Source organism: Myxine glutinosa, chromosome 4 (assembly GCF_964187855.1).
Source record: "Myxine glutinosa chromosome 4, kmMyxGlut1.1, whole genome shotgun sequence".
Lineage (NCBI taxonomy): Eukaryota > Metazoa > Chordata > Myxini > Myxiniformes > Myxinidae > Myxine > Myxine glutinosa.
In genome coordinates this window covers 94,010,650-94,027,286 of record NC_136264.1, presented here as the reverse complement: position 1 = coordinate 94,027,286, position 16,637 = coordinate 94,010,650, and the positions used below count along the sequence as shown (strand labels likewise).

Sequence of the window (16,637 nt, the reverse complement as noted above, 5' to 3'; positions counted from 1 at the left end):
AGGCTTCATGCACTTGTCTGCGCACTCGGACGCGGCCATCTTGACGATAGACCAGAAATCTAGACTCGTCACTGAAGATCACGTGATTCCAGTGTCCTGGCTGCCATTGGCGGTGCTCTCTGGCCCACTGCAATCGGCGCTGGCGGTGTTGTCTGGTCAGGCGTGGCTTTCTCAGGGGACGCCTGGCACGATAGCCTGCTTGAACCAGTCGTTGGTTGACTAGCCTTCTGGATACAGGCACATTTGTCAGTTGCTGCCACTCAGCCCTAAGCCGATTAGCTGACTTGGTACGGCCATTGCGGACTAACCGGTGCAGCTGGCAATCATCCCTCCTTGTGGTTCTGCGGGGACGTCCTGGCCTCGGTATTGGAGTAGGGACCCCCCTCTGAGCATTTCTTTTCAGGATCTTTGACACCTGACCTTGAGTGATGCCATACTGCCGAGCATTAGCACGCTGTTTCATGCCGTAATTTCCTAAAGCCACCACTCCATGACAAACAGCATTGTCGAGTTGACGAACCATCTCCAGAGGAAGCGGCAATAACTTTTGGAGACGTGCAGCAGTTGTTTTCCACTAATACAGAACGCAACAACCCTTGTATACCCGACTGTGAAGCCAATCATCAAATGCACCTGTCCGTACATTTTGCCACGCCACCTGTGATATAATCCTGTTGTTGATTTCTTGCTGCCACAGACAATCAGTGACATGGTTCTTTTAACAAATAAATCACCAAAGTGGAAAAGAAACTCACCAGATTGATATACTGAGTTAAGAAAGTAAACCCAAGTCAAGAAAAAAAATATATTCCATATTAAATGCCAAGGCTGTATAATATATACAAGATAAGATAAGATAAGATAATTTAATTATTCGATTAATGGCTTAATTTTTTTTTTAAGTTACAGATTCGGATGAAACGTTGGTGGTTTAAGTATTCTATTAGCCAATTGATTAATAATTTAATTATTTTACCATTATTATTTATTTATTTTCATTATTAATCATTTATTTATTTTATTTCTCATCTGGGCAATATCTCAGGTACCTTTTGAGCTAGGAAGCTGATATTTGGACATGACAGTGACCAAGTGATGTGGCTATAATATTTTTGATTTATTGATAAATCAATTAATCGATTTATTATTTATTGATGAATCAATTCTTATTATTTTTTGATTAATGATTTATTTAATTAACTTTCAAAAAGTTACAGCTTCGGATGAAACACTGGTGGTTGAGGTATGCTATTAGCCAATTGATTAAGAAAATATTTTACGATCATTATTTATTGATTTTAATTACGCAATTAATCAATCAATTATTGTGCACCTCTCCCTCTCAATACCGTCTCTATGTGCTGCATGGCACGCTGAAGGCGCCCCGGCAATGCCGTGCTGGAGGATATTTATTTATTTGGCATGGGGGCGGTGTACTTTGAATATGTCTGTATTTGTAATTTCCATCTTATTAGCATATTTTCGAAATGTCAACTCATTTAATTGTGTACCTCATGCTAAAGCAGGGTTTGTCTTAACAGATCCCTGATGATACTGATGTTGAAACCAATGTCAGGACATGTACTATGGTTGTTTTTTGAAACATGCAGGGTTCAGGTCCTACCCCTTTTGTGATGCAACTGAACAAACAAGGACTTCCTTTAGATCTTGAGATTCAAAACTCTTTTCTGCATTTTCAATTGTCAACATGTAGTCCCATTTTCGTCGAATCTCAACACATCTCAAAAGTTATTTATTTCATACTCTAGTCTGGCTTTCCACCTGCACTCATCTGTGCATGGCCTCTCAGACCCACAAAAACAAACACTATTTTTAGGCTCAATTTTCATTTCCTTTTTTTTTTCCCTCAGAAATTAACACCATGAAAGAAAAAAATGTGGATATTAAACTTGTATCACGCAAAATTGAAAACAATTATTGCTTTGGACACCAATAAAAAAAATATATAACCACCTTTAGAGGCCATTTTTCCCCGCAAGCGGGGGTTGGCCTTTTTCGGGAACCGTGGTTGTTGTTGTTTTTTGGTCCCCTTTTTGAAGCAATGTTTTATGGCCGGATGCCCTTCCTGACGCCAACCCTTTTTGCCGCCTTTAACGACAAACAGGGAATTACCAGTGAACTGGTACTCAATTAGCCGACCTCGGAAGGATGAACAGGCCGAGTCAACCCCCCTGGCGTTAATTCAGCGATCGACCGGGATTCGAACCCAGGATCCTAGGATCCTAAGCCGGCACCCTAGCCGCTAGCCCAACACCAGGGCTTTGGACACCAATGAGCATGCTTAATCTCAAACCGCTTTTAAATAGGTAATGGTAAGTCATTATAGTGTTTTAAAAAGACTGACCATGCCACTTCCCCTTGAAGACCGTTCCAAAAGAACCAGTGCCAATTCGTTGTCCAAAAGATATTTGTCCCTCAGGTATCTCCCAATCATCACTAGAATCACGACGACCAAAAGACCTCTGAAAGGTGGAAGAGAAACAAATTGTTAAACATTTACAATCAACGAATAATGAGCAAAAAAATGACAAGCTCCTGCAAAAGAAAAAGGACTCACTATTTGTGGGCGTCCCTCTGGCAGAGAGCTAAATGAGTCCCGAGAGCTAGTTGAGCGAGATGTAGATTTTCCACTGGCCCTAGCTCCGGGAAGCACAGCAGGTGGTGTGGTGGACAGGCCAGAAACCACAGCTAAATGGCAGCAAGAGGAGAACAGCAAAGGATTTTAGAGAAGTTATAAAATAAGATGCACTATATATATATATAAAATATACAAACTTCAGAATTATATCATCTGAATGAGAATTAATAACAAACAACTGAATGGGAATTTGTTTTCTCCCCAAATTTAATCCCATCATCCTAATGGGTAAACAATCAAGGCAAAGCTGCGTGTAAGTTTTAAATAGAGATCAACAAATGAAAGGCAAGTGGAGAAGAGAAGAAAAATATATAATAATAAAAATTACCCAAAGGATTGAGAGTCGAGCCGATGCCTGTCCTATTATTTCCACATTAATCTTAAGATCCCAAACTCAGATTTGCTGAGATGTAGAAACAATCGCAATGAGCCCACCGTGCCAAAAACGGGCAATTGTGGACAACCTATTGTTGCAGTATACTTTCAAGTAAGATAAAAAGTATAAATACAAAACATTGGCATAATTTGTTATTCAATATATACTGTGTGGGGTTTTAAAGGCACATGAGCAAGAGCATACCATCGAGACAAGTATGGACAGTCGGTTGAACACCTTCCAAAAATAAATAAATAAAAATAATAATAAACGAGAAAGCATCTGTAAATGCAAAGACCCTACACGTGCCCAATTTGTATTCAGAACTTCTTCTTCTTCTTCCATATGCTAAACATGAAGAAAACAGCTAACATAATACAAAATAATTGATGATTTTAGACGACCTTGACCTTTTGACTTCAAAAGCCATAGGCCGCAGTGACCCAATATGCAAATCCTGCTCAAACTTCAAGTCAATCGGATGAAAATTGTTGATTTTATGAAATCTTGACCTTTGTCTTTTTGATCTTAAAAGCAATTGGCTTCTAGATTTTGATTGGTGAACCAATTCAGTGACCCTATATGAAAATTCTTTAAATTTCAGGTCATTTGGATGAAAATTGATGATTTATGACATTGACCTTTGACCTTTTGACCAAATTATTAATTTGGCTTCTCCATATTCTCATAATAAAGCTTTGTTGAAATTTTGATGACAAAAGCTCAAAAGCAACAAAATGTTCTGGCCCAGGCAGGGGCACACACACACACAGATACACAAGTGGTTGCAAAACCCCGTCTCCCGCCGCGTGGGGACGGGCTAAAAAAAATGTTTTAAATCACACATGTACAATTGTGGAGATCATAATATGCGAGTGACACCTCTACATCAATAAACCAGTAGCCAGATTTGAGACAGCTCACCGGATGCGTTTGGATGTTGGGAGTAGCCTCGTATGAGATCCTGCATTAGTGACAGGTTGATAGGCACAATTCCAGTGTGCACATTGGGGGCAGAGGTGGATCGCTCCCTTCCCGCAAATGCAGAACGCCTCTCGTCATCTCCGTATCCCCCACACCTCTCTGGCTCCATGGCCGAGCGATACGGGATGGGAATGGAGCGTGTCGTGCCTGAACATCGGCTGGAATAGGCAAGAGTAACAACAAAGTTCCACTGGAGGACCATACAACAACTAAGGCAATGATTATAATAATAATAATATTCAATCAGATAAACAATTGTGTTCATAGCCCACCTTCCATAAACTCCTGGTATGGGTGCTGATGAAGGGGTAGCTGGTTGTTCAGAAGAAATTTGAAAGACTCCAATAGGAGAGAATGGCTCCCTTCGAAAGTTTTCCACAAAACTACAAAAACACACAAAGCTATGCTAACCAAGAGCACGTTACATGACTGTAGCTCAGCGATCTTGCTTAAATATAATCAATGTGTCACGTGACAAACAATTCTACATTTGGGCACCGTGTCGCTGTTGGAACCCATCTGTGGATCGGTCCCATCGGCCGATGGGTCTGACCCATCTGTGGATGCACGAGAAATGACAATGCAGACCCATCGGCCGATGGGTCTGCGCCATCTGCGGATGTGTTGTTCACCTTGAAGGAATGTGTTCACAGAATGGTGCTCTTCAATCAGGTACACAGTCATTGGAATTACATGTGGTAGGAATTTAACAGAGATGATGTTTAAATGTTTTATTTAACTTTTATTTTAAAAATTTAAATTTTATTATTTTATTTAATTTAAATTTTATTTTATTTAATTTAATATAAAGGAATTTAACATTCCCCTCCGCCATTATCAGAAGAACACCTAATGTTTTGTATGAATGTTGAGTATGTTATGTAAAGCTTTACTAAAACTGCCATGTATCTGTTAATTACAAAATGTATAAATAGATGGGTAGAAATAGATAATAAAACATTAAAAAATCATCTCTGTTAAATTCCTACCACATGTAATTCCAATGACTGTGTACCTGATTGAAGAGCACCATTCAGTCAACACATTCCTTCAAGGTGAACAACACATCCGCAGATGGCGCAGACCCATCGGCCGATGGGACCGATCCACAGATGGGTTCCAACATCGCTACTAAGAAACCACTACCAGCTTAGAAAACGACCAGGTGAGATCTAACGTGTGCAACTTTTGGAAAGTGTGCCATCAAAATGAGAACATCTAATGTCTTTTAATCCCTTTTTTTGTACAAGGCTCATGGAGGAGTTGAATAATAAAACAGGTGAGGGTTTCTAAAGAGGAATGCGTGCGACCTTGGGTGGCTTGAGGAGGATAGAGGTTGGATATGGCAGGAGAAGCAAGACCATTCCATACAGGGCCGAACGTTTGAGGATCAAATGCGTTTTCATATCAGGGGTTCTACAAAAGGTTTTGATAACAGGATCAATTGGTCGTCTTGTTCTGAAAACTGTTCCAAGAAATGCTTTGCATCTGATTGAATCCGAAACTATTTAAGGGATACACTACATATACATTATGAATGCAAAAATAGTGGAATTTTTGATGCCTCTCCTACCCGTCCCCATCGTTCCCAACCATTATTCCTCCCATGTTTTCCTTTTCCTCTCATTCCATTCCTTAATCGCAGACAGTCTTTTCCCTCTTATCCTACCCTGTTCCCTTCTCAATTTATGCCTCCTCCACCCTTCCTTTTTCATACATAAGTAAACCATCTTTTATCAATAACCAAAAAGTTCAGCAAATCCAAATATAGCGTTCGAGGCCGATTCCCCAGCCCAATTCCCAAAATGGGCCAGGGACTCACATCACCAGCTTGCTTAACCTGAATCCTTCCCAGTCTTAAATGGTGAAATCAGACCACTATATAGCTGTACATATTATTACTCATAAGATTGAAAAAAAAACAAAAAAAACATTTCACCACTTTTTGCCTTACACTGATTTTCATGCACAACTGTGTGATCCTCCAATCCCACACCATTCCAACATATCTGCCATCATTCCTAGACGCTCTAGTTATAGAATTCTTGCAAATCCTGGTATTTACATTCGCCATAAATAGCACTTTCTGATTCTGCTACAGTACATGTGCGGGGGAGGGAGGGGGAGGAGGAGGGGGAGTACACATCTGTGGGTTTTGAATGGGGAGGGAGAGGAATAGGGCAAGAGTGAAGGTGTATCTGTGTGTGTGTATGTTTGTGTATGGGTGTGCGGTGTGTGTGCGTTCGCATGATAATGCAAAGCGCCACGAGGGTCGTTAACTCTGCTTGATGGGGCTATATAAGACTCCTTTATTATTATTATTATTATTAAAAATTTCCATCGTTAATGAGAGCACAACACAGCGACTCACCCTAACTGGTCAACATTGACACACATCATGGGCACCTCAGTGGAACAACGCTGGTGGAACTTGTATCCACAAGCTTGGCATCGGAATCCCTGGAACAGCAGTTTGCGGCAGAAATCGCAAAATGCCAGGGTGAAGTAAGTCTTGCGTACCTAGCATCATGACATGGCATAGTATGGATTAGTGATGGAACCTGTCATCATGGCATGGTATGTATTATTACATGAGGTATATACAAAGGTGGTTCAATAAGACTACTATCATTCCTCTTATAATGCTTAGAATGTGTTCCATAGGGATGAGCGCTATAAGAGGTTATAACATTGTGCCTATGGAGATAGGTTATCTGAGAGTGTAGATATCCATATTATAAAAGGAGCCGTGCCTGTCTATCTGTCTGTTTGTTTGGCGTGTTATACCTTGAGAATGGATTAACGGATTTCAATAAATCCAACTACGGTGGATTCAGGAAACTCCCGGGAATGTCTGTGATGCAAAAATATGTATAATTAAATAAAGGCATCAATATCACTATGTAATGATCAATGTTATTATCGGTAAAAAAAAGAACTTTGTGAATCATAAACATAACATAAAAACTTTTTTTTTTGTACTTAGTCGACTCTCGTATATGAGCTAACACATAGAAAATATAATAAAGGGAGCAGGAGACAAAAAGGGGAGGTGGGCGGGGGGCAGCAAAGGGAAGCACTACAACAATCGGGAACAGGGACATCAGGAGATCTGTGGAAGAGAGAGGATTCGAGTGGGGTACATGGGATAAACAACATGGACACTACAAAGACTCTCAGGAAAGAGAACAGGGAATTTGAAGGAGGTAGGTTTGGGGTAAATTAACAGGGGTAGAAAAGATCACGGTTTTGGTTGGGGAAGATAAGAGATGGTGGTGAACAGCTGTTTTGAAGACCTGGAGGGAGGAGTGGGATTGAAGAGAGTGTGGGAGTTTGTTCCAGAGGCGGGAGAAAAGAGGAATGAAAGGGTGAAGTTGAGCAGAGAGTCTTGATTTTGGCAATTTCACCAGAAGAGGGTTGCTGGCAGATCATGTGCGACCTGTAGGAATATTATGGGGACAGGGCACAGACAGAGCAGGGAGTGCAAGGCCAGAGAGGAGTCGTTAGAAGATAGAAAGACCGCCAAACTTCCTTGTGGCGAGAGAGTGAAAGGCCCTCAGAATCAGCTTCATCACGGGAGACAACAATGATCCTGAAAGCTTTGGTTTCTACAGCGTGAAGCCGAGCTAGGTGTGAAGCAGGAGCACAAACCCAGAGGGAAGAGCAGTACTCCATCAAGCTGCGGATGAAAGCTTTGTATGTGGTGAGGTCAGAAATGTCAAGAAAGGACTTCGCACAATGGAGGATGCCCAGTCAGCGACTGGCTTTGGAGGACAGCTTGAAAATGTGGTTTTCCCAGGAAAGATCATGGCAGATAGTGAGACCCAAAAGCTTGAGTGACAAAACTTCTTCGAGGATTGTTGAGAAAGTAGATGGGAGGGTTTCCCAGACGGTCTTTTCGGAGAGAAAGAGAGCAAGTGTGTGGAATTTGTCAATGTTGAAAAACATTTTCCATGTGTAAGACCAGTCCCTGATTCTATCAAGGTCTGCATAATGAGAAGAAGCTGCTGCCTGTCTACCTGAAGGATGAAGGATGTTATGTCAATCTGAAGGCCACTGCCTGCCTTTTGACTTGATCTTCCCCAAAAAAGTGCTGGATTTTTTTTCAAAAACCCATATTTCTGAAGAAGCATCCCTGAAAGTTTCATCCTGTGTGGTCTTGTATTTCAGGAAGCACACACATTTAAAGTGTCCATCGTCAGCCAAAATAGCCACTTACGTGCAAGATAGAGTGGTGTTCACAAATCCAACTGAGGTGCCTCATGAGGAAATTAGAATGGCACTCGGTAGCGTGCATACCTCCGCCAGGCTGAACAGTTTACGTTTTGTAGCCCACTGATAAGGCGTGGATGCAGATCCGGCCTAACTACAATCTAATAGGCTTGTTCTTGTCACCTACCCAATTCATCCCTCAAATTCCATCTGAATCCGTCCAAAACTTTTTGAGACATCATGATGGATACCGTTTTTGCTCCTATCTCTCAATGGTGAATATTCACTTTAAAATATAGTATCCGTATCTGGATCTTCACTAAAATCGAATGAAATCGTCCCTGTTGCACACCCAACCTGTCCACCAAGTTTTGCCCGAATCCGTCCACAACTTTCTGAGACATCCTACTCAAACGGACAAGCAAACAGACAGGGGTGAAAACAACCTCCGACCACCTTCGGTTGGATAACCTCTTAAAGTTAATACTCTCGTTGTGTTGCCCGTTATTAGTCTATTTTGAATGTTATTGTTTTATTCCTGGTAGTCGTTAAATCTTTGTGGATGCCATTTGTGCTTAACAGACCGGTTGTTTGTGCTTAACATGTGGCGGCGGTTAGGGTGCTGGCTTGGGATCCTAGGATCCTGGGTTTGAATCCCGGTCGATCGCTAAATTAACACCAGGGGGGTTGACTCAGCCTGTCATCCTTCCGAGGTCGGCAAATTGAGTACCAGCTTGCCGGGATGAATGATCCCGGTGTGTATCCCGGTTTAGAATAGGTACACCGTATCCCTGCGCATTGTAAGAGGCGACTAAGGGTTGGCGTCAGGAAGGGCATCCGGCCATAAAAACATTGCCTCAAACAGGGAACCATGATTGTCATGGGGCCCGCAAGGCTAAACCCTGCTCTAGCGGGGAAAATGGCCTTAAAACGATCATTCATTCATTCATTCAGACCAGACAACTCCTGACTGGCGGAAGTCGCAACAAGTCCAATGAATGGGGACTGGCAAAAAAGGACATATCAAAAAACATCTTTGTCTTATTGTTCTCATTATTCCTAACCGATTGGAAGCACACCTATGTCTGCCCCTGTCCCGAAGAAGGGTGACATATCTGATCTATTAAATCGCCTTGACCACCAATATCTCCAAAGTCATCGAGTCCAATCAATAAAAAAAACCTTTTACCCCACCTCAAATCCTGCTATCTCAATGAACACCAATATGGCTTCCAAAAAAGCAATGCTCCCCCCCCCCCCCCCCCCACTAACCACCACAAATAAACAACACCCTATGTCTGTCACACTGTTCTCTTCCACACTCCTACTCACCCCTCCCCCAGTGAAACCAAGTCGATAAAGTGATTTCCGATTGAATGAATGTGGTATTAACAGAGTGCCAGCATGATGGGCCAAATGGCCTCCTGCCATGTGCAAGTTCCTGGTATGATGTCCCCTTGGCTGCAAACCTTGTCATGAGTACCTCTGTGATGCAAATATATAAATACTGTATTTCATGTTGAGGATTTACTTCCTGAATGTGTTGTTTGTCACTTCTGCTATTTTCATCAGGGGCAATCCATACACTCCACAATATTTATAGATTTATACATTCCCTCCAGCCCCCTTCCCCATTCTATGCATCCTTCGCCGTTTTCTTCCTTAAGAAGAAAAGAAACGAAGAGACCGACATCTGATATGAAACAATCATCCTGTGAAGTCATGGATATTCCAGCATTAACCAGTCCCTTGTTAAACTCCGTTAATAGTCATGTTGTTGCCTTTTTTGCAAATGTATGAAAATGTCACCCAATCACTTTCAAGTTGCTCGTTTCCACAGCTGAAGTAATATAATGGAATGATGAACTGAGTAATTCAGTGCCAAGGGAAGCATCATTTGCTGTTAATGAATCAAACATCGCAGATGTGCGATAGGGCTGAGATAAAAGCAAGATACATGGAAAACCTTGCAATATCGAATGTGGAGAAACATATACAAACAACTCAACAACGGATTCATGAACTATTGCTGCTGTAACACTTACGAAGTTGTGCGTCGTCAAAGGCAAATGTTCCAGAACCTCCACGGAAAGCTCGTCCCCCGTCAGCCATGACATGTCCATGTTCCAGTCTATCACAAGCTTTTGCCTGCACAAGGGGAAGGTGGCACAAGAAAATAATGAAAATTGAGAAAGATAGCAGGGATAAAAGAAAAATAAATAAATAAAAGGAATAGGGAGGAGCCATAAAAGGAAGGAGGGAGTGGTCAGTAGAGAAAAAGGAGGTGAGAGCAAGACAGAGAAAAGAGAGAGAGAGAGAGAGAGAGTGGGTGAAAATAAATAAATAAAAGGAATAGGGAGGAGCCATAAAAGGAAGGAGGGAGTGGTCAGTATAGAAAAAGGAGGTGAGAGCAAGACAGAGAAAAGAGAGAGAGAGAGAGAGAGTGGGTGAAAATAAATAAATAAAAGGAATAGGGAGGAGCCATAAAAGGAAGGAGGGAGTGGTCAGTATAAGAAAAGGAGGTGAGAGAAAGATAGAGAAAAGAGAGAGAATGGGATGAAAATAAATAAATAAGAGCCAAAGGAAAAAAAATGGAGAGGGAGGCATGGTTGAGGAATAATGAGGAAATGGGGAAGGGTGGGGATATTTGGGGGTTGTCATTTGGAAAAAAAAAAAAACCAAAAAAAAAACCTCAATACAAAAAATAAAAGTACCAAAAGGCCAGAAGATTATAATAGGAAGGAAAAACATAATAGGAGGATAATAAGAAAACAAAATGGGAAAGAAATAAATTAGGAAATTGCAAAGTATACAAGAAAAGCAAACTGCATTGACTGTGTTTATGGTAACAGTGATGATTTAAAAAAACAGCAGTTCATGGTACAAGAGGTTGAAGTCATGATCACAGATATACAGTACTTGTTTTCAATAAAGCGAGCCAGGATTGAAACCATGCCATATTCAGAAGTTTCAAACAGTCAAAAAAACAACAAAAGAACAACACAAATTAAAATATTTAAAATGCCGTGAAAAAAAAGGAGATGAGGAATCAGTATTCATCAATGATCTCTCTGACTCTCTTGAAAATCCTCTCTATCTCTCTACTCTCTGTCGCTCCATTCTTCATCCCTCAGATCGGCAGTCTGCAGCCTCCTCACTCTCTGCAGACCTGGACAAAATCACAGACTGGGCAAACAAGTGGAACATGTCTTTCAATCCTGACAAATCTCACACTCTTACGATGTCTCTCCGAAAAGACCGACTGGACAACCCTCCCATCCACTTTCTGAATAATCCTCTCTAAGAAGTTCTGTCACTCAAGCTTTTGGGCCTCACTATCTGCCATGATCTTTCCTGGGAAAACCACATTTCAAATCTGGCCTCCAAAGCCAGTCGCCGACTGGGCATCCTCCGTCGTGCGGCGAAGTCCTTCCTTGGCACACCTGAGCTCACCACATACAAGGCTTTCATCCGCAGCTCAATGGAATACTGCTCTCCCCTCTGGGCTGGTGCTCCTGCCTCACACCTAGCTCGTCTTCACGCTGTTGAAACCAAAGCATTCAGAATCATTGGAATCTCCCGCGATGAAGCTAACTCCAAGGGCCTCTCACTCACTCACCGCAGGCAGGTTGGTGGTCTTTCCGTCTTCTACCGACTCCTCTCTGGCCTTGCCCCCCCCCCCCCAGCTCTCTCTGGGCTCTGTCCGCAAATATTCCTACAGGTCGCACAAGATCTGCCTGCAACCCTCTTATGGTTAAACTGCCAAAATCAAGACTCTCTGCTCACCTTCACTCCTTAATTCCTCTTTTCTCCCACCTCTGGAACAAACTCCCTCACTCTCTTCAATCCCACTCCACCCTCCAGGTCTTTAAAACAGCTGTTCACCACCATCTTCCCCCATCCAAAACCTTGATCTTTTCTACCCCCGCTAATTTCACCCCAATTCCACTTTTTTGAAATACCAACTTCTGTCCTGGAAGTCCTTGGCGTTCTTGTGTTTTATACTTCTCCCTCCCCCCCCCCCCCCTTCCCACGCCTCCTCCCCCCCAAGCCCTCTCCCTTCCACACATCTCCCTGCTCTCAAATGTTGTGTTTGTGTGCTTCCCCTTCTCTCCCCATCTTGTCTTCCGCTCCCTCTTTTTATATATTTTGTTTGTCTGGTTGATTTGTTTGTGAAGTAAATGTTAGCTCTTTCACGAGCCTCGATTCAGTATACAAAAAAAAAAAGAGATTTTAAAATTATTAATAAATGGCAAGCTCAATGGCGCGCAGCGCGAACGCACCCTCCCTGCAGCCGATAAACAGCACAACACTCCGTGGAAAGGCCTCTGATCTTCAAAGCTTTCATGAGACTCTCACGAACTGACACCCCACTGCGGGCCGGCACCTGTAAGGAAGACACCTGCCCTTTTAGCGCATCTTCGATTAGCGCTCTTTTCCAGGAACGCATTCTGAGCGTTACGCAAGATATTACTGTACTTATGTACAGGGATGTATATGGAGTGAAAATTGCAACCATTATCAAATCCAGCAATTCTCAGCTTGTAAATTTGCCTTGTGTTTTCACAGCAAGCAGAATTTGGCCATGACCACCCATTCTCACTCTTAAATGATGAATGCTATTGTGGGTAGAGCAGTTTGAGTACAAATGTGGAAGAACGTAGCTTGGAACTGCCCATCATCGTTTACTCACCGAGACAAATGCTGGAATCGAACACTTATACTGGCACGTTCTATTCCTAAAGCATTAACTCAGTTAACCCGTTACTTTTGGACTCCTGCAGCCATGATCATACCACGGTTCGCTGTTTATTGGGAAGGAAGACCCGGACTGTCGGCCGGAGAGGAGAATGAGGACTTGTGGAGTCAGACCCGAAGGAAATAAGATGCCCGGGAGGAGGCGATGTGAAAACAGCGTCATCTTGAGCATCCCCAATGGCAGACAACTCTGGCATGTAGGAAATAGCCTCAAGCAAGCGCTGTTCCCGCTGCTGCAAGGCGTCCAGCTTGCTGGTATACTCTTCATAGGCCTACGCACAAGCGGAATACAACAATGCATGTGAACCCTGGTTTCAGCTAAATGCAGCCAACTGTCACATGGTACTGTTCCTATAGAAACTCGGGCACATCCCTGCTTAGGTTCATGAAGCTTTCATGACCTCCTTTTTTTTTTTTACTCTGCAACCACCTTTAGAGGCCATTTTTTCCCCGCAGAGCAGGGGTTGGCCTTTTTCAGGCACTGTGGTCCCCTTTTTGAAGCAATGTTTTATGGCCGGATGCCCTTCCTGCCGCCAACCCTGTTAGTCGCCTCTTGTGACACACAAGGAATTACCAGTGAACTGGTACTCAATTTGCCAACCTCGGAAGGATGACAGGCTGAGTCAACCCCCCTGGTGTTAATTCAGCGATTGACTGGGATTCGAACCCAGGATCCTAGGATCCCAAGCCGCACCCTAACCGCTAAGCCAACACAAGGCTCTCCTTTTTTACTCTGGCCACATAATAAACTGTTTTTTTCTGTATACATGGTCGAGGCTTGTGGAAAAGTAAGAGCAGAATGGAATGTAACAAAACGAAAAAGGGATGGAAGTGGAAAAGCGAAAAAGGGACCAGGATGTGAAGTGTTCTTTCAGTGACCCCCCTCCTGGCTGAACTCCCAAATTCCAGGCTAACTGCACATGGTCTCAGCTCTTTTGTTCCCCATGTCAATCGTTTATGGAACTGCCTTCCTACGTTCACGCGACACAATCTCTTTATTGAACGGATGGTGTGTGGTGAACACAGCTTTACAACATCTTTTGGATACATCTGACCGAACAGAAATGCTTGCTGAACAAATTGCAACATCATTGGAAACAAGAAGTTATATTTGCTGTCAACACCAATAATCAATTTGCAACGCTTAAGTTTGGAACATTGTACACTTCTTAAAATCAACGACCCAGCTAAAATATATAAACCTGCAATCGGGTTAGAACAGGGATGACCGGATGGCCTAGACTCCAGACGTACGCACACTCACCTCTAGAGGTACGCACACTTTGAATCCTGACCCAGCTATAAACTGTCATCCCGGTGTTTCACAGGCATGGCGATTCATCAATGTGTGTGCTGTCCCTCGGATGGACGTTAAACTGGGTGACCCGTCTGCCGGCACTTGCCCTCAACATCGACGGTATCCCAGTATCCACCTCCCCTCACATCCGGAATCTTGGCATCATCTTTGACGAAACCCTCTCCTTCGACAAATACACTAAACAGATCACAAAGACAGCCTTCTTTCACCTGAAAAACATCGCCCGTCTCCGTCCATCCCTCTCCTCCACGGCTGCAGAAACCCTCATCCATGCCTTCATCACTTCCCGTCTGGACTACTGCAATAGCCTCCTCTATGGTTCACCCTCAACAATCACCAATAAACTCCAATACATTCAGAACTCCGCTGCCCGTCTACTCACCCATTCCTGGACCCGTGACCACATCACCCCCGTCCTTTACAAGCTTCACTGGCTCCCCATCTCCCAGAGAATCCAGTACAAAATCCTCCTCTTGACCTACAAAGCCCTCCATAACCTGGCCCCATCATACCTGGCTGACCTCCTCTCCAGACACACTCCCAACCGCAACCTCCGCTCTGCTGGTACCAACCTCCTGACCCCCCCCCCCCCCCCATCCGGACCAAATTCAGATCCTGGGGGGACAGGGCCTTCTCCATCGCTGCTCCCACCCTCTGGAACTCACTACCTCACACCATCAGAGACTCCTCCTGACTCACCACATTCAAAACATCACTCAAGACCCACCTGTTCAACACTGCATTCAACATTTAACCCACAGCATTTAACCCCTGACTATCTCTTCTCCTTCTCCCTCCTTTGTGCTTTGAATATTTCCCTATTGATTCTTGTTTTTTGCAATTGTTTTTATGTTTTGTTATGCATTATGTTTTGCACTCTGTCAAAGCGTCTTTGGGCTCCCTGAAAAGCGCTATATAAAATAAATGCATTATTATTATTATTATTATTAGTTCGGCGGACGTTAAATATACCACGGAGTGCTTCACAAAGAGTAGGCAAGCTATAACCAGGCACCCCAAACAAATTCCAAATCATTTCCCTAACTATCGGAGACACCTGCATCAGCGGGAAAACAGCCATGCCCTCAGCCAATAACGCTGCCCTGCAGCCTTGGCCTGCACGTGGATGGGGAAGTTCAGAACAGAAGACATATTGCTCCAGACATGGAAATGTATTAAAAGTTTTATTGTGTGCGACGGAAAATTTCACGATTAAAACGCGAAGTTTTCTTATCTGTGAAGCCGCAACACAGGAAGTACCAAGTTCGTACATAGTCAGCGCGAAGACAGAGGTGATTAGTTCAACATGTCACAAGTGCCACATCTATTTACTACCATTACTACTACTGCTTTAACTATCACGATCGCTCACACCTTACGGGGTCAGCCGGGGAATGATTCTGGCCGAAGTCTTTCACGAACCTGCTGGTCAAGCCAGACGTTTGCCTGGAGATGAATTGGGGAGTAATTGGCAATTTGTTCAGGGTGGTGGCCTGGACAAAACTTTGCGTAAGACACCATGTGATCTTTAACGTCAGCAGACATAACACTAAACTTAACGTCCACATGAAGGATGATGCACTTTATGATACAACACCACACCTGGGTGGAAGCACCAATCTGACAGTTTGTACTCAGGAATCAAGCGCAGGCTCTCCGTCTCTCTCTCTGATTTACCATACTCTTCATGGAGCTTCTGTTACACTGGGTGGTTTGCCATTGCCTTCCCAGCAGTAGTTATGGCTGGAATTTGGAATTTGTCCATGGTGCCGGCGATAGCTCACCTACTCTTCGCGAAGGGCACGATGGGATTTTTAACGTCTACCGACTAATGGCAGCAGATGGGACGCCCGTTTAACGTCCATCCGAGGGACGACACACACATCGATAAATCACCCGGTCTGTGAAGGTGAAGCACCAGGTTGACAGTTTACAGCCGGGTCAGGATTCGAACCCATGCTAGACAGCTCAAAAGTAAACATTTACCTGCATAATCGATATCATCCCGTCATGTGCAAGTGCTCCATCTATATACATGTATATGTGACAACCTAGAGTGCAGGTAGACCATTCAGCTGTAGACATTACACATTCATCCTATCGAACGTCAAACACCTATCGCTGTGTTGTACACCTACCTCCAGGTAAAGCGGAGGCGGATTCAGATCACCTTCAAACCTCTCCATCAGGGCGGTAATATGTTCCTGGGTAACCTTTATCATCTGCTGCAGATTCATCACCTGCCAGGAAGCAGAGAGCACGTCATCAGGTGATCAGGTCATCATGTCCTTCAGGTCGACCGAGTGCAGCGCAAAGAGCTCCTCGTCACG

The 16,637-nt window shown here is 43.5% G+C and overlaps 1 protein-coding gene across 2 annotated transcripts in view; it reads right to left on the bottom strand.

Moving 5' to 3' along the window:
* LOC137424991 (serine/threonine-protein kinase B-raf) overlaps nucleotides 1-16,637 on the bottom strand; it is a 48,154-nt gene that overhangs the window by 30,940 nt on the left and 577 nt on the right. For both annotated transcript variants that reach the window (XR_013623109.1, XM_068112947.2), the window contains exons 2-10: nucleotides 16,446-16,547; nucleotides 13,028-13,261; nucleotides 12,515-12,618; nucleotides 10,277-10,379; nucleotides 6,391-6,539; nucleotides 4,292-4,402; nucleotides 3,960-4,177; nucleotides 2,579-2,709; nucleotides 2,366-2,483 (exon numbers count right to left, since the gene is read on the bottom strand). Coding sequence is in view for 1 of the 2 variants with exons in the window: in XM_068112947.2 (XP_067969048.2) it covers nucleotides 2,366-2,483; nucleotides 2,579-2,709; nucleotides 3,960-4,177; nucleotides 4,292-4,402; nucleotides 6,391-6,539; nucleotides 10,277-10,379; nucleotides 12,515-12,618; nucleotides 13,028-13,261; nucleotides 16,446-16,547 (1,270 nt within the window). In the remaining variant the exon portion in view is untranslated. The remainder of the gene's footprint in view (nucleotides 1-2,365; nucleotides 2,484-2,578; nucleotides 2,710-3,959; nucleotides 4,178-4,291; nucleotides 4,403-6,390; nucleotides 6,540-10,276; nucleotides 10,380-12,514; nucleotides 12,619-13,027; nucleotides 13,262-16,445; nucleotides 16,548-16,637) is intronic.